At 35.6% G+C, this 19,302-nt stretch overlaps 1 protein-coding gene across 1 annotated transcript in view; it reads left to right on the top strand.

The window, feature by feature from the left end:
* Window positions 1-19,302, top strand: part of OCA2 (OCA2 melanosomal transmembrane protein) — a 170,568-nt gene that overhangs the window by 126,216 nt on the left and 25,050 nt on the right. Inside the window, 1 exon segment of the mRNA XM_065741233.1 lies at window positions 9,256-9,349. Coding sequence (XP_065597305.1) covers window positions 9,256-9,349 — 94 coding nt within the window.

The raw sequence follows: 19,302 nt of genomic DNA, 5'->3' as shown, positions 1-19,302 counted from the left end.
TAAATGAAGATTGCTAGTTCCAGCAACTTCAGAGTAAGAGGAGCTTTAATTGCATTGCTTCTATTGACTTATAAGTTTTAAAATAACAAGAAATACGGATTCAACTCAATTTGTGTAAGTGCATGGTCAGAAATGCATCTATTCATACTACTCAATTGTGTAGAACAAGATTATTTTCTGACCTGAAGAAGTTATAACTAAGATATTGTTTGAAGGACTTTTGTACATTTGACATATTTGAAGGACTTTTGTACATTTGACATATGAGGAGGCAGCATTTGTTTGCATTTCAATCTATTTCTTTTCTTTCATGATGTATTAGAAGTATATTTGCAAAAATGAAACAAACAACAAAAAATGTGTTTCAAACTAAAATTTTTTTTCAACAAAAAATTTAGACTATATATAATGGAAAAGTGTTTTACAATAAGAGTAGTGAAGCACTGGAAGAGGTTGCTCAGAGAGGTGGTGGTTGTCCCTTCCATGAAAACATCCAAGGTCAGGCTGGATTAAGCTCTGAGCAGCCTAACATAGCTGTAGTTATCCCTGTTCATTGCATGGGAGTTCCTTCCAACTCAATTCTACAGCTTTATGAAAGGGACTTCCATTAAAAATTGACTGAAATGTTTGAAAATCACCAGCATATGATTTCTTTGTTGCTAGCCTAGGAAAGTGTGAATAGTATTAATTTGCTGCGATGAGTTCTCTTGTGGTCCAAGTAGGGCATTTTCTGTGGCTTAGAGTATTGCACTATTTTTATTTTCTTCATATTTTCCTTAAAGAAAACACATGAGGAGTTGCCATTGTCATAATTCAGTAGACAGAGACAATCTCTAGGATGCATTCAGCTGTGTTGTTCTAGACATGCAAGCTCAGTTGTACTTTGGAAAAAGCTGGATAGATGGTACTGCCAGGACTACTTACCTTCCTAGGTAAAAAAAGCAGATGCAACTGTTAAAGGAGGGTAACCCATGCTATAGCTAAATGCTTGGATTTCTCTTGGTGGTCCAACACATGTTTATTCTACCTCTCGGCAAGCCCTCTTAAATGCCTGATGCAAGTGAGGCCATGCACAGTTGAGAATCGCTCATTTATTATTCCTGCTGATTCTGATCAGTAAAATCCCAAGCTAACTGTAATCTTTAGACAGAGTGAAGGTACAAATCTAGAAATATTCTTTATATTACTAAAGCAGCCCTGCTTCTTTGCATTATGAGAGAAAAGTGACAGCCTTCCATACAAGATGAAAAAACAAAATTTATGATACTTAATGTTATGGAAAAAGTGCCATTGTAGATCCTTTACGTTTTGTTATAGTTGTAACAAATCATATTTGTATAACATCTTTCAATTAGAAATGTTTAAAAAAATTATCAAGAACCAAAGTATGGAGTGAAAATACAGCAGTTGTTCAAGGGGAGCACTACTCAGTTTATTTTCAGAATTAATTGTATACAATGTGTAATTGAAACTAGAGGAAAAAAATTTGATTGAGAGAATATCCTTACCTGAGCTGGAATTCAAATGGGAATGGATACTACAGTTTCCTGTTGTTTCTGAAGATCACTGGAGTCTTTTGATCGTGTGAAATCCTGAGCCTCAGTTTTATGTCTGTGGGTGAGACAACCCTGACTTAGTTGTTTTTTATCTATGAATAGGCAACTCTTAATCCAAATAAAAAGTAAGTTCATAGGATATGAAATTGATCTTGGATCTTTCTATAGAAAAAATTGCTCCTCTGGACTTTAAAAGGCAAGCAAAACAAAATCAGTATTACACATTTGAATGATATATAACTGAAAGCAAAGTACAACAGATATTTTGTGCTTCTAATATCCAGTGTTCTTTCTGAGTATACTTGGCATTGTTTGTGTGATGTTTCCAGTAATGGAAAGGAGTAACCTAGGACTTTAAACTATGACTCAAGTAAATTACAGCACTGTTTGCTTTTTCATCTTAAAAAACTCTCTTCATCTGTTAAATGAATATTTCATTTTCAGTCGTATTCCTAAAAACAATATAATCCATTGTAAGTGCAGAGTATTTTCTCTGCATTGATATTCAAGTGTCCAAACTGACCTCATGCTGTCCTCTAGAACAACAAAAAACCTACAACTTTCTTTAAGAATAGAAGCACAGGTTTTCTTATTTTTTTCTATTTTTTTTTCATGACATTTGAACTCTGGGACATCTTCACACTTTTTCAGTATGAAGTCCTGCTTAAATCTCAGCAGTATTCTAAAGTCCTTGATGTGAGAGCTACGCTCATTATCAGAGCTAAAGGAGATCCTCTAATCTTTAAGATTACTAAAGATAATCCTCACTGTCTTGAAAGAAATAGGAAAGAAAGTTGTGAATGTAAAACTGAAAACCAGCTATAACTCAATGTGTACACTTGACAAACGTATCGTATATATATTATTAAAGGTAAAATATGAAGTTTATGGGGTAAAGGATGATATTTCATGTCACCTATACTGATGAGAATTTATAGATTAGTTGGTAAATCTTGGATTCTAAAATGGAAAGTAGGAGAATCTGTATAATATGCAGAATTCATTTGATACTGATAGATTTGGAATGCTTCTATTAGTGGTTTTCAATCTTTGTAAAATCATTTTTTGCGACAGAGTTCTACAAGTTAGATGAAGGATGATGATCAGTGATTACTGGAGACTCCTACAAAGCACGTGTAGAGTTTTGTTTATTTACTTGCCTTGTGCACTTGTTTATGAAAAAACTGAAAACTACAGAGCATCCTTCTTAGAAACCTTGTCCATTTCTATTTTCAGAATAATACAGAATATTTAAACTCATGTTGTAGTGGTGAATCACTGCAATATAATAATACAGATGCTGCAGAGCTGTCAGAAGAGGTATATTCAGTTGGAGGGTAGCATTCAGGCTATCACACAGAACAAGATAAGCAAGCTCTGAAACTCTAGTACTGGTCTATCTACTTTCCTACAGCAGCAGACACCTTCCGAATAGTAATCCCTTTTCTGTAAAACAAGTGACATGGTGCTGCTTGCAACTGTGTTTGGTAATCCAACAGGGAGGAGGAAAAGAAATCTGAGTCTGTAATATAGTTAATTCAAAGTGAGAAATCAGATTGCTCCATCAGACACTCTGTATGACACTAAAGGAAACTGTGTATATATTACTTATATAGAGAGTATCCTGTATATATATTACTTATACACATATTAATAAATATCTGCAGCACAATTGCAGTTAACACACCTAAAATGAAGAGAGGCACTCAACAGGATTTATTAAACTTTTTTAAACAAGACACTTGAACCACAGCAGTGTGTTCTAGATGACAGTCCTTGTAGCGAAGGGGTTGGACTAGGTGAGGCCAAGTCGTCCCTTCTAACCTTAACCATTCTGTGATTCCATGATAACAAAACATAAAAGCTAGGCTTCAGTTGAAAGTCAATTTATGCTAAGTAGGAATCTAAATTTTAACTGACTGAACGTTCTGAAATAACTTAATGGAGAGACATTCATTTAATTTTGAATAATAATATCTTGTTCTGTTCAGCTCAAAAATATGTCAAAAGTTGAATAATTTCTTTTTATTCCAGAGGTCTGTTCAGATAACTGTTTTTCAGTGTTTGGTTCCTAGTAGTGCCAAATGTGGAGGAGCCGTGGAATAGAACAGTCAATTTTAAATTCTGAATGTAAATATCAGAAAAAAAATGAGTAAACTGGTGTTTGTGTGCAGCATTAAAGGTTTTAAATCGAACCTAAATGAATGTTTTATTCAGGGCATGAAAGAATGGATTATCAGAGTTTAGACTTCAATATTTTACCCTATATGGGTTAAGCTGACTTTGAGGGGAGAGATGACTTCAGTGATCATTTTGTATTTTATGTCTCTTCTGCAGTTGTCTGGAACTGAAGGAAGGTTATAGATACATGTATCTCATTAACATAACAAGTGCAGGATGTTCAGCAGCCTGTCTTGCTTATTTCACACTTCTGGTAGAAGAGGGAAAATTTAAGTTTCACCTTTTCCTGTCTTTGAAAAATAAAGCAATGAGCATTGAGTAGCACTCATGGACACGTACAGTAACTGTCCTTCTGGTGGTTCAGTAGTGGCAGCAGAAAAGGGTAAAGTTCATTTGATTCAAGGTGTTGAAAGGAATGGTCAGGTCAATTAACTGTTTGGATAATTTAAAACTTTGACTCACCTTCAATGTTTACCCTTTAAATTTCATATGTAGATATTTCAACAGAAAGAAGCTTTCCAAAATATTTCCAAATAGGCAAAAATTTTTTTAAAACGTTGCTCTCTTACAATTGAAGACTGATGAGTTCATGCAGGCCTTTTCCTTCTTACTGCTTATGAGGTTCTTGGTTATTGTAAGGATTGGTAGTGGTTTAACTAGCTTTGACCCTGTAATTCTTTTTTGACCACAAATTTTGGTTATTCAGAGCTAGTACATTTTTACACATTAAAAATATTAGAAGATGCTCAAGAGTTGTACACACTTAAGAGATGAATATGAATGGCTCTGTTTTGTGGGGAAAATCTGGATTAGGCTAGAGCGAAACAAAAAATTTGTGAAAACTGTGAGGGTTGTCTCTTGAAAGGCTAATCAAACCATAACTGTTCAGTGTTCACTTCTGTAAACAGGTTTATTATATTTGTTTAAGTTACACTTTCAGTAGAAAAATAACATATTCTATGGAATGGAAGCCACACAGATCAGTCTACCTATGCTTTACTGTGTAAAGCACATGTGAGCACACATTGTTTTCTTTTGAAAATGAACAGGAAGAAAGGAGCTGGCTTCCTTAAAGAAGATATGGGTAGATGCTTTAATATTACAGATTGATTACATCAAAAAACATGGATGAGAAAACTTATTCTAAAATTATTAATTATTCTGTAGCTAACTGTTGGTTTTGAAATGAGAACATTTGTCTAGAATAAAGCATCACAAAGAGATGTGCCTATGAAAAGCTGTGACTTGCACAGATGTTTTTCCAAGGCAGAGGCAAACCTACTTCATGGCTTGTGTGGAGCGGCTTGTCTGTCTTTCATTGTGGCTGCAGAATAGTGAATTTCATGTCTGCTGTTATAGTAATTGGATTTCAGAAAAATGGTAAACACTTTTCTCTACTGGTACATTGCTAAATAACAGTCTTTGTTCAGTACTTGGTATGAAACTTGTGTAATCTTTTTCATTTGCAGTAGACAAAAAGGGATATGGGAAAGAGAAAAATGCAGAAAGTCTATTGGCTAGCCCAGGTTGAGAACTGGCTTGTGATGCTGAGAACAAAGCAAAACTTATCTGTGAGCAATCCCCTTTAAAACTTGCTATTGCACAAGGTACTATCTCATTTATATTTTGAAAACCCATCTTTATGATGGCTGTCAATGACAGGCAAAATAGCTTTATTAATGATAATACCTTCCCTTTTATTTCTGAGTCCTTTGAGTAATAAACACTGATCCTGCTAGACAATTTAAAAGTGATTCTCCAGGCAAATATATTAGGAATGCAGCAGACAAAAGGGTTAGGTTTGCTCTTGAGATTGCAGTACTAAAGATGCTTCTAAGAACCTATGGTATTTAGATGTAACAGATGTGCTGCTGCCAAGTAACACACTGAGAAACAGGTTTAAAATAAGAGGAAATGTTACTGATGTGTCCTTTTCCTTGTTATGATTCTTTCCCAGCTCCACAGCTCTGACTTTTGAAAGGACTATTACATTCTTCCAGCAGTGACTTTCGGTGCATTGCAGAGTATAATCATGTAGATGAACTCTGTCTGCTAAGGGAGAAGCTGGCTGAGCTCATGGAGGTGCACTAGGTGTGGTATGCTGTTTTGGGACTCAAATTTAGCAGCCTCAAAAGTAGTGATATAGTAGAGGGCAATAATTGAACACTGGGTGGAGAAGAAATAGCTACAACTGGAAGCGGAAGTCTGGAAAAAGCAGGGCTTGTGAATACTGAAGGTATAAAATCAGAAAATTTTATATCACTGATTCTGGGCAGAAATAGTAGAAGGCCTTCTGCTAAGCTTCTGCAGTGTTTGCGCAAAGTTAGGGCAGATACATGGAAAAATGAGCACGATCCATAAGGATTCCTCTGCCATTTTATTCTCTGTAGCTTTGATAGCATCTTCATTTTAAGGACAGGTATGAATACTTCTGAAATAACACATCAAATATTTCTTTTTTCTTTTGCATAAAGAAGAAATGTTTTCTTGATCTCGTGGTTATGAATTGTTAAGCATAATTAGCATTGAAAATAATGCCCAAAATGTACCAAGAAAAAAAGGCAGAATAGGAGTGAAAGATATTATATATGTCTTACCTCAAACATATCACCTGCTATTGATATTAGAAATATTGCATTTAATAAGCTGCAAGGAATATACATTCCTAGTGACTATATGTATTGTGATAAAGGATGAGTTACAGTAGGAGCCATCAAAATGTGTTCTTTGATACGGTTCACTGCTGTGCAACTAGAACTTGAGCATACAAATAAACAAATAAAAGCCTTTGCTATATGGTTTGAGGTTAATTATTCTTAGTGCTGAAAATGATGTGATGATGAAGTCAGTATTCTGTAAAATCCTAGAAAATTCTTGCTCTTTATTTGTGTCAGTTTGAATGAATTTAATGTACATAGGCTCCCATTTACCTCTATCTAGTCCTGACTTTTCCGTGATTCAGAAGACACAGTCACACTATTTCACTACTGAGTTAAATGCCCATCGTTGAGATGGATGTTCCTGGAGGAGAAACAAAAGTTTGTCTTGGTTGTTAATTTCAGTGCAGTACTTTGAAGCATGATTAGCCAATACCTAATTAAAAGGCATACACAGTCTGAACAAATGAAAAAGAAATACTACTTCTTTCAGATAACCTTAAAGGTGATGATTTTTCCTCAAGTGAATTCTACTCAGGGAAATAAATTCACTGCTGATGCAGAAGCTCTTTCCATAATACCTTATTATCTGAATGCACTACAGTAGCACATGTACAGTACAGAAGAGTGTGTATTTGGAGATATTGGCTGTACCTAGTCACAGCCATGGGCAAAGTATAATTTCAATCCTGCTCCTTTAATTTTAAGCCAGCGCTATATTCCTTGTCTACAGTAATATTATTCTGGTCGTGATGTCTGATTTTGCTACATGTAGAGAAGACTCTTATGAAATGTTAGGTGAATGTAGACTAATAATTAGTATTGGAACTGAAAATTCTTGGAGTGTTACTATTCTAATAACTTCAGCTGTATTCATTTACTCTGGTTGTGTATTAAGCCACATGCTTTGTGTCTTGTCTTCCTTATGTGAGAGCCAAACAAGAATTCTGATTAAGTTCTATATCATATCTCTGAGCATACACTAAATTAACTAAAATACAATTTGAGTCAGATAGGATAAAGTAAATAAGCTGTGTTGTTGCTTATGACCAGTACTACTACTCAAGGCACTGTTTTTCAAAGCTTTCTGGCCCACTAGAAAGATAGACCATTTCTGTGCTTTCATAGCTGAAAGACGTGGTGAATCACTTTGTGTAATATGAAAATTAGGTCACAAGTAGCCCCTGGTGTCTTACAAGAGTGCTCCACAATTCTTTTATTATCTGTAGGGATGCATTCTTCTATTGACAAGCAGTTCCACTATTGTCAGTAGAGCTCCATAGAGACAGAAAGTTCCACTGCGCTCAGTTTCTTTGCAAAATTAAAACCTTAAGAACAGTAAGTAGGAATCTCTTCACGTAGCATTGTTCCTAGTGGAAAAGAAAAACTAGGAATAGGGAAAAAAAAAAGACAAAGAAATAAAATATCTGTTTGGAGCTGGGGACATGGGAGGATATGTTCGTTATCTCATGGAAATATATGTGTAGCATGTGTGAATAGAAAGGGGAATCTTACTTTCATCATAATCTGATGGATTTTTTGGTAAACTGATCTAAATGACCTAAACCATTTACTAGGTCAAAACGATTAACTGTAGCATTAATTACCATCTGAGCAGTTTTTTCTCAAACTAGAAGAGTCTCCACTGAGCAGTAATGCTTAACAAGGGTAAAACGAGAAGAGTAACGGTAGGCTATTGACAGCAAATTAAGACTTGTGCTTAGAATAAACAGTAGTTTATATAGATGTATAACAAAAGAGATACTTGCTACGATATACATTAAAAAATTCTTTCCACGGTTGCCTGTATTTTTCAAAATTTTAATGAATTAACAGAATATAAGAGGCATTGTTACTTCCCAATTCATGATTCAGAGCAGAAATATTTCATGAAGACCTTTGATTTGTGGAAGTGAAGTATACAACATTTCTTAAGTCTAAGGTATGACTCGTGGGAAAGCTATAGAAAACGAGTCATTCTTTCTGCCTGTTGAATATCTGACTTTATGTTGTAACTCTTGCAAGTTTAGAGAAAACATGGGAGTAAATTAGTTACTGGAAAAGGCTTAGAAGGAAAAAGAAGAGGTATGTAGTTCTTTCAAGAAGATAGATGCACTTTATAAACATGACATTATTTTTCTTTGTGTGTATATCTCATAAGAGGTCCTATATAATCTAATTTGTTGAAGTTCAATGAGTAAAGTTATTTCCTTCTATGTTATAAAGAACTGCTGTAATTTGTCAAATAAACTTTATATGATCTTTTTGAATTCAGTGAGTAGGTGTGTGTCTTCCACTCTCCACTTGTTTTACTTATGAGAAAAAGAAAAAGCAACACAAAATCCAACCACCAACTAATTATCCTAAGTATATATGTGTATATAAAGACTCATTTGTCAATGTTACTATCATGTAGGGAAAGAGGGCATCCATTTTTCATAAAATCCTCAAATTTTTATTGAAGATATTGTTGCAAAATACTGTTTTCTTTCCTATATTATCTGATACTTTGTTTTCAGCTCATCTGATGGAATCTTTTCATATATAAAGCAAAAAAATCAGTATATGTATCTGAATCTAAGTGTCTCTAGTGTCACTTTGACAACTGCTAGATTAGTATTATCTTCACTATTTTCCTAGTTTATGTAGAATGTGAGAATGGTACCAGGCTTATCTTTGAAAGCATGAAGCTATTTCTAGGTTGTAGAGATATTGTCTGTATGTTTCTTTTCAAGTCTATTTGACAAAAATTGATTTTTCTTTTCCAACTAGTACATCTAGGGACTTAAGCACAGAATAAACAGAATAAGGTTAAGAAACAGAGCGTAACTTTAAACCACTATTTGTCTTCTGAATGGCAGGCAATGGAACATTGATTGGAGCATCTGCAAACGTTGTTTGTGCAGGAATTGCTGAACAGCATGGCTATGGCTTCTCTTTCATGGAGTTCTTCAGGTAAAAATTTAAACTTTTCTCTTTATATCTGTTCTTTCTTTTCTTTAGGGAAACAATTGAGCCTCCAATGAGAAAATCAGTGGAAAAAGTCTGTAAATATACCTGCTTTTCTAATATGTTTTTGGCCGCTGAAACATGAGCAAGGGTCTGATGACACAGTTGTTTTTTTGTAATGTGGATAGAATGTAGAAAGGTGTTGTGATTACATATGGGGAAAACTCTAGGAGAAACTAAACCTCAGAAATCCCTGCTTTGATCAGCCTCAATCTTATCTTCAACACTCTAGTGATAGTAAAAGTGATGTTTTTTGATTAAACACAGTTTAAACTTAGTTTCTTATTGGCACTTTTTTCCGTGGACATTCCATCATGAGGAAAAGGTGTGATATCCCAGATCAGATGGAGCAGAACCTTGCTCCACAATTCCATAAGTAAACTGATGAAATAGAATAAGCTGTTAATAATGATGTAATTATTAATTAATAATGGATTTTTTTCTTTTAATAATTAAGGATGCTAAATTATTAGTCATTAGAGTGGATCAAATGCTTTTAAGGTCAAGTGACAATGTTTACAATGATTTAATATTTTTCCAAGCATCTCCAGTTTTTGAGGCTGTGCTTGAGCGGTTTTAAAGAAAACTGGTAAACACAGCACAGAAATAAAGCGCTGAAAGTTAAAGTGTGGTTGATTTAGCTAGAACAGACTTCCCTTCTTATTTTCTGCATATTTAGGTCGAATCATACTGGTCACTTCACCAGTTCTTTGTTTTTCTTCTCAGTTCTCTTTATTTTTGTTTATCTTCTCTATAAGCTTTCCTTTCTATTATTTATCTCAAAAACTTCAAATCTTTTTGGCTACCATGATTAATCATATGGGAGTGTCTGGAGAAGAGCAAATGATAGCACTGTGCTTACAGCACAGTTTAACTCTCTGCCCATAACTTTCTGATAATATATTTTAGAAAGACAGAATACACATCAAATCTAAGGCTCAGTTTTCAGGACCTTCGAGATTGCATTACGGTCTTACATAGTACAAACTGATAAATAACAAGCTTGGAATTACAAACAACAAAAGACAGTGATAATAGCAATAATGGTCTTATTTGGGGCTGCTCTGCTCATATTTCACAAATGTTCAACCTGTCATTTTAGGATTTAAGTTGAGGTTATTAACAACACACCTTTTATGTTGATTTTGTAGAGAAATGTTCTTAAGGCTTCTATGACACTGATTATCTAAGCAGAAACAAGGAAGTTTGAAGTCTAACCAGTCCTTTCAGCAGTATTCACTGGAATTTACTCTTTGGGAAGACTGAAGATGATTCACAGATGTTCTGACATTTCCTTATCTCTGCATACTTTCAGTGAAAGTAATTACTGGGAAAGGCTGTAGTTATTACCTACATAGGGATCTGGACAGGCTGAATAGCTGGGCTGAGGCCAGTGGAGTACTTGTTCAACAAGAACAAGTACGAGGTCCTGCACTTTGGCCACAACAACCCCAAGCATTACTACAGGCGTGGGGCAAAGTGGCTGGAAGACTATGTGGGGTAAATGGACCTGGGGATATTGGTTGACACTTGGCTGAACATGATCCAGCAGTGTGCTCAGGATGCCAAGAAGGCCAATGGCATCCTGGCTTGTATCAGAAATAGTGCAGCCAGCAGGAGCAGGGAGGTGATTGTCCTGTACTTAGCATTGGTGAGGCTGCATTATAAGTACAGTGTTCGGTTTTGGGCCTCTCGCTACAGGAAAGATATTGTGGCCCTGGAGCCCAGAGAAGGGCAATGAATCTGGTGAGAAGTCTGGAGCACAAATCATACAAGGAGCAGTTGAGGAAACTGGGATTGTTCCACCTGAAGGAGATGAAACTCAGAGAGGAACTTATCTCTCTCCAATGTCCTGAAGAGTGGTTGTGGTGAGGTGAAGATCAGTCTCTTCTCCCATGTGACTAGTAATAGGACTAGAGGGAATGACCTTGAGTTGCTCCAGGGGAGATTCAGTTTGTACAGCTGGCAATATGAGAAAGTGATCAGTCACTGGAATGGGTTCATAGGATCATAGGCTCATAGGTACATTAGGTTGGAAAGGACCTACAAGATCATCTAGTTCAACCATCCTCCTATCACCAACCCTACCCACTAAACTACTAAATCAAATCCCTTAGCACCTCATCTAAACGCTTCTTGAACAGCGCTAGGGATGGTGCCTCAACCATCTCCCCAGGCAGTAAATGTAACATTTAATGTCTGGACAAGCCTCCGAATAGACTGAACTGGGGCACACTGAAAAATACTTTCTTAAGGCAAATTATGAAGAAACACATGAACTACCTGCTCAGTGACTGGGAAGCCAGAAAAAGTGGGTTTTTTACATTCTTTTTGCTAATTCCACCACTACCTTCCTGTGACCACTCTGGATTCAGTTCTCACATCCTCCCTCACAATCATAGAATTACAGAATCACCAATGTTAGCAAAGACCTCTAAGATCATATAGTCCAACCATCTACCTATCACCAATATTTTCCACGTCTCTCAGTACAACATCTAAACATTTCTTGAACACCTTCAGGGACAGTGATTCCACCACCTCCCTGGGCAACCCATTAATAATTGAGGTTCAATAAGGCCAAGTTGAGGTTCAATAGGGCCAAGTGCCGGGTCCTGCACTTTGGCCACAATAACCCCATGCAATGCTATAGGCTTGGGGCAGAATGGCTTGAAGAATGTAGAGAGGAAAAGGACCTGGGGGTGTTGGTTGATGCTCGGCTCAACATGAGCCGGCAGTGTGCCCAGGTGGCCAAGAAGGCCAACAGCATCCTGGCCTGTATTAGAAATAGTGTAGCCAGCAGGAGCAGGGAGGTGATCATCCCCCTATACTCAGCTCTGGTACGGCCGCACCTCGAGTACTGTGTTCAGTTTTGGGCCCCTCACTACAAGAAGGACATTGAGGCCCTGGAGCGTGTTCAGAGAAGGGCAACAAAACTGGTGAGGGGTCTGGAGCACAAGGCTTATGAGGAGCAGCTGAGGGAGCTGGGATTGTTTAGTCTGGAGAAGAGGAGGCTCAGAGGAGACCTTATTGCACTCTACCACTTCCTGAATGGGGGTTGTGGTGAGGAGGGGGTGGGCCTCTTCTCCCTGATAAATAATGACAGGACGAGGGGGAATGGCCACAAGTTGCGCCGGGGAAGATTTAGATTAGACCTGAGGAAACATTTTTTCTCTGAAAGAGTGGTCAGGCACTGGAATGGTCTGCCTAGGGAGGTGGTTGAGGCACCATCCCTAGTGCTGTTCAAGAAGCGTTTAGATGAGGTGCTAAAGGATTTGATTTAGTAGTTGGGTAGGGATAGTGATAGGAGGATGGTTGGACTAGATGATCTTGTAGGTCCTTTCCAACCTTATGAACTTATGAACTTATAAGATAGCCACAAAGAAAAATATTAAATGTAAAAATAAAAATAATAGTAAGGTTTGGAAAAGGAGATAGAGAGTGGTGGGTCATCTGTTGAGTAAATGAGTGTGATGCCTCTGGAGAGAAACAATTTTGCATGGCAGTCTTGATTCTGTAGAAAACATCAAATTTGTTATTAGGTAATTGCTCAGTGACAGCAGAAACAGTAAGCAGAAGGCAAAGAAAAATAATATGCATAGTGTTATTTTTAGTCTGGTTATCAAAGAAACACAGTCATAATAATAATAATAATAATAAAGATTTTAACATAAAGGGAAGCACTGAATGCAGAGTGGTACTATTTGTTTAAGAAACAGTTGGATGAGGACAGCATAGTCTTCCTGTCTGGACAATTTCCAGAGGTTTACATCAGGATTTTGTGTCTATTAAAAATACAGTAGAGAGAAATTTTCATTTTCTTCAGACATAACAGAAGAGGAAGTGCACTGAAGATGAGACTTCTAATCAAGATGCTACATTTCATGTTAGCTTTTAATTTTTACTGATAGGCCACTCTACACAATGGGATTTGAAAATGACCCTTAGGATTATTTCTGTTACTAACAATTATTTTTTCCAACTTCATTGCGTAAGAAGTACTCATTGCTGTGGGACCTTTAATGATCTGTTTCTACTTGCTGATAAAATCACCAGCTTGATTTTTAACATTCTCTTTAAGAAATGCATTTATAACTTTGTACGTTTACATAGTATATCAAACACAAGATAAGTTATTTTCCTTCATCTTACTGCAATACAATACCCATCACCACTGTGTGATGCATAATGTGATTTAAAAAACCAAAATAGATAAATGCTCAAGCTATATGACAGGAAAAGAAAGTGAGGGTTATGTGAAATGCTTTAATTTTATTTAAAGCAAATTTTATCTGACTGTGAATACATCATGGTGTGGAATATATAGGCAAAGGAAAAATTGATTGGATAACTCTGTAATGTGATGAATATATGGGAGAGATTATTTGATACATGAGGAAATCAGTCTGCCCAAGAGAAGAGGGTATGAGCCTGGGGGGCCTATTTTAGATTATAATAGTAAGGTTAGCTGGGCATGATCCTGAAAACATTGTTCATATTTTCAGGTTTCTCATTTTTCTATCATTACTTTCTCTTTATATGGTATCTGAGGAGCTGAATTACTATCCTCTGTCTTCACTGGGAGTAACAATAATTTGAAAGTGTCAGAAGGTACTGGTTTCTGATAATAGCTTCCTAACAAATTTGTTTTCATCATAGGATTTGTGTTAGGAAATATTCACAGCAAAAATATTTACTGTAGGATATCTCATTTATCCCTGCTTGAGATTATTCACCCATAAAGACTGTGAAACAATGCTTTTGAGAACATTCATGCACATGGGAGGACAAATTTAATGTTCTTTGCTACCCCCTGTGTAACCTATTTACACAACTTATTAAAAACAGCATTTTTAAAGAAACCACTGGGTTCTGTAAGGTCATACAAATGTCTTTACTCAGTTATGTGTTAGATAGCATTAGTTTTGCATTCCAATTCATTTAGTGTCATGTTCCCCTATTTTGTTGTTACTAACACCACTCTGCGCCAAACACTGTTGCTCTTTCAAGCCTGATTCTGATCAAAATAAAAACAGCCCTCTTACCTTGAAGGTGGATTTTGATGGTGTGGACTTCAGTCAAGCAATAAAATATTCAAACATCTGTACACAATTCACCTGTAGGCTTTCTGACCAGCAGTGCAGCTCCAGGAAGTGGGATTTCATGGTGCTCGAAGTATCTAACCAAGATCCATTAAACTCTTGAGGAAAGATTAATGATAGACACACAGGTTAGCTCAATCCCATTTCAGTAAGGAAGAGTAATGAGTTAAATGGATGATGGGACAAATGCTGATATTTGACATTATAACAGACTTCTCTAAGTACAAATGCCACATTTGAGACAGCCCCTCTCAACAAACACATTAGTGTACAACTTTGATCTGCACAACTTCCAATATTTTACAACTTTTGATTCATAAGACTTTTTCCCTAAAATAATCCATGTATTTAAGGGTTATTACATCACATTTTATCATCTTGTTTTCTTTGCATGCATATGGAAAACATTAGAAGCTTTCTTTGAAATATTGGAAACATAAACTTAAATCCTGTTGCACATGCTCTGTTTATTACTAGACCTAGGGAATGCTCTGTTTATTACTAGACCTAGGGAACTGTGTTGAACAAATGTTATCTAGATTTTAACATTCTATTCATTATTGTGCTAGGATATGTCTGCATTAGCCAAGCAAGTGCTCTCAAATGAGCAAATGCCACATTGACATGCAAGGCAATCATTAAAGCAAATGCTGGTAATTTTAAATTACCTACATGCCCCGTGTAAGTTACCTACATGCCCCATATATAAAAATATAAATAATAAGTAATTCCTGAGTTATTAATATTTTTTATTTTTTTAATATTTCTTTTGATTTGTGTTTAGGCATGTTTATTTTTAAGAAAAAAATGGAAAACATAGCATTTTGGACCCTTACATAGGAGAATATTTTCTTTTCCAACTTGAAATAGGATTTATCTGTATAATGAATTTTTGAATGGAACTAAGCATACCCATAGAGTATTATAGTCAGTGTCTTTGAATTCTTTGGACTGTGAGTATACAAATACTGGTTTTGCCTCTCTGTTTGCTGTGAAGTCTTTGGATTTGCAAAATAGATTCCAGAAAAGAGATGAAATTTAAATACTTGACCTTATTTTAAGCAATGTAAATGCTATGTTACCTTTTTTTTTTTTTTTAAATAATGCCTTATCTTCTAGGGTTTATGAAATGTGATTGTATCTTTCTCTAAGATTTTTAAAAAAGACTTAAAGAAAGCAATTGCAACCATTTAATTTCTTACTGAGCACTCATTCTCCAGACATGTACATACTATTTTACTGACACCAGGCACACTCAGGGAAGTTATGTCTGCCCCTTCCACTTCTAAACTCCTTTAACTCTAGTTAGATACGAGGTAGCACTGTACTTAACCTTGTCCTTGTTGACAAGTCTTCCACTTTGAGAAATGGGTTGGAATGTGCTGCATCTCCAATTTAGAATTTCTATTTGTGTCTCCTTCCCATAGAAACCAAAAGGGAGATAGTAAGAGGTAGAGAGGAAGAAGAAAGGATGAGATGCCTTTGTGCATCCAGGTCTCATTTAAGGTGGAGCTGGCACAAGAACAGAGCCTATTTGAAGATTGCTCATGTTCTGAAACAAGGCTTTTTGTGCTGGCATTAGCACCAAGCAAAATGCTGGACATTTACTACTAGTTTCTTATTCTTCCCTTGGATGTGTCTTAGCCTTTTTCTCTACCGCCTTTGTGTTGAATTGTGAAATTTAGTAAGTGTTGACATACAGGTGAATGTTGAAACAGGAGTTAAATCAGATATGCATCAGGATAGATTACTGTAGCTAATCTACAGTTAGCTTCCTGTGTGGTTTTGTCTTTCAATTTACACATGAGAAACAACATTTTTTACTTTTCTATTCAGCAGTCCAAAGTAAAAAAGGATGCCTTCTAGATTGGTGATTTTAAACAATAACTGTAAAGGAAAAGTTCACTATTGCCTTAGGTCAGCATCTCTGGAAGACAATATTTTATTTTTTCTTTACACTCCAGCTTTTATGCTGTTGATTTTATAGATGATTTTTTTGCATATGACAATTGCATATGATGTTTTTACTTAATGCCTCCTTTAATTTACAGAGTTGTAATTGGTGTTATGTAAGTAAATATTGCAGTAAGAATGACATAGACTTATTTTTTTGCTTAGACTAGTCATATTTTTAGATTCATACTTTTTGTTAATCTACAAAGAAAGCTGAAGAGAAGAAAAATCTTACTGCTCTTAGTTGGGTGTAAAAGTTTCCTAAAGTTCTTCCCAACATTATTTTTTAATTAATAATATCGTATTTCAGGAGCCTTTCCTTCAAAACGCAGGATTTTATTTGCAAATTATGATTTGTGCTAAAATGTTGATTTAAAAACCAGCATGTCTGTTCCAAAGAATAGTGTACTGCTTCTTCAGTGTCTCTTTAAATAGAAATCATATAAAAACTTGAATGAAATGTTGGAAAAATCTCTTTTCTTTTCATTGTTATTTAGAGTTTAAACAAAACTCTTTGTTCTAATATGTCTGATCACAAGGTTTTATATTTTACCCCTACTAATATGGTCTGAGATCAGATGAAAATATTCATCTTTTCAGCAAGCTTTTCTGTGGCAAGTAAACTACCTCCTTTTTCATTTCACTGAATTTGACTTCTACCAAATACTTTTTGAGTGGTACTCTATCTGAATGTTCAGAATTTCGTAGTTCTTAAAATTAAAAGGTGTTATCCAGCTTTAGGTACACATGGAATGAAAACAAGAGGGCTCTCTAGTTGATTAAACTTCTAGAAATTAAAGGCAGGAATTTATTTGGAGTCACATGATGTAGTTTTTGCTTTTTTATTGAGGTAACTGTGCATTTGTTAAAAGATAAAATACACAAAATGAAGATCATACATGTCATTATGCTTTTAGGCTTCTTGTGACTGCAGTTAAAAATAATAATAAAGAAAATCCAAAACATGAAGACTGTTAAATCAGAGATTTTCTGTAGTTAAAAGTTCAGTGCTTTATTGTCCTGGATAATTTATCAATGTCAGTGGTCTTAATGAGGATGTGGGCCACATCTCAGTGTCTGCTGCCACTCTGGTGTAGCTCATGATCTGTCTCATATTTAATTGCTGATCACTAAATGAATGGTTTGCTGGAGCCTTAAATGCTGTAAGTAGGTCCATGTGAGAAAAGAGTGTCTACAGTCTCTTTCTTGTTTCTTCACTGATGATCATGCATAGCCTTGTGTTGCTAGCTTGCTTTGCTAGCTAAAATTAGAGGACTATTTCTGACAAGAAGTAGAACTTACAGAGCCTTTGATGTTTTCCCTCACTGTGTCTTGAAACTAGAAGCTGCACTGAATTTCTTGTTACCATCTCAGGTTATGTAGCACACAGAAATGTTGAGGGTTTGCTTTTGTTAGATATGGTTCCCAGTTAGCCTGTGCGCTACATACTGTTGATAAGGCACCTTGTTGTGCAAGGTGAAAAATCTAGTAATGCAAAACGTTAATCTTAGTTAACTTGGTTTAGGTGAATTTTCTGAAATGGGCAGGTTATTTTTAAAATCTCCCTCACCTGCCCTGCTCAGCTGGGTTTTCTGTCATTCAGATGGTCAGATTAAATCCTGCCTTTGATTAGCGATTAGCTGTGGCCTTTCAGGAGAGTGTGAATAGCTCAGATGTAAAGAATTGAGCTAATAACAATCCTGATAATTATTCCAAGATCATTGTGTATAGACTTGTATATGGAACATGATTTTCTTGAAAAACTTTTCATTATTTTATGTTCCAGGTTTTTTTCATCTCTTTTCCTGTTTCTTTTTTTTTCACTGTCAGAAAGACAGCGACTACTGCTACTGCATATGTTTTTCTTGATCTTGCAAATTTTTTTTTTCTCACAGTATGACTTCTGAGAATATTCTAAAATACTGCCCTTTTCCCAAGTCCTCACCCTTTGAAAAGCAAATTCAGAATGTGTGATTTTAGTTTGTTAAAAAACTGTGAATTTTTGCCTTACCTGGATGCTGGTCGGATTGCCTGAAAAATTGAATTTGATTTATCCACCAGACTATTAATATGGACTTCCTTTACTGTTTTATTTCATTGTGAAAGAAACTTCACAGGGATGACTCGAAGGGAATTCACTCCAAAAAGGACTGAGTTACATTCTTTTCCCAGTGTAATGAGGAGCTTTATAAATCTGAAAAGTGTGATCTCAGCAAGAGCAGGAGATCTACATCTAGTAGCAGTGATAAACTGAATGTTAAGAGAAAGAAGGTGAGGAGTACAGCTATGAATATCAAAAATTAGAAGGAAGAGAACAAAATTGTTGTGAAAGAGCAGAAATTGAAATCACCAAAATTTTAAACAAAACAAAACAAAAAAAAACCCTAACACAACAAAACCACAAAAAAAAACCTACCTGTGAAATTTTTGTATTTCTTGTATATCAGTGAAGGCTAGTTATAGTAAAGACTATTTACAGTGACTGGGCAAAGAGCCAAATACAGGCTTGTGACTTATGGTGTCCTTTGGTTTTGCTGCTTCAGTGAGAACTCATTGAAATCTGTGATCTCTGTTAGTTAAATTCTGACGCCTTTGGGTTAAGTAATTGATTGCAATATTCCCATACAAGTTGCAAGTAGCATAGAGGTATATTATTTTGTATACTTATATATGTAAACTGTGAGAATAAAAGCAGCCTAGCTTGACTGATTTTAAGACTTGCCACTACTACTACATTGATTACTTGGCCTAGTAGGTAGTATTATGAGAATCATAGCAGTATTCCTGCACAGTACATAATCTATCACATTTTTTACTTAAATGTAGTATTATTAAAAAAAAATT

Source organism: Cyrtonyx montezumae, unplaced genomic scaffold, assembly GCF_038088225.1.
Source record: "Cyrtonyx montezumae isolate F1298 unplaced genomic scaffold, pur_monq_1.0 scaffold_3, whole genome shotgun sequence".
Taxonomy (NCBI): Eukaryota; Metazoa; Chordata; class Aves; order Galliformes; family Odontophoridae; genus Cyrtonyx; species Cyrtonyx montezumae.
This window is presented reverse-complemented; position numbering and strand designations above follow the sequence as displayed.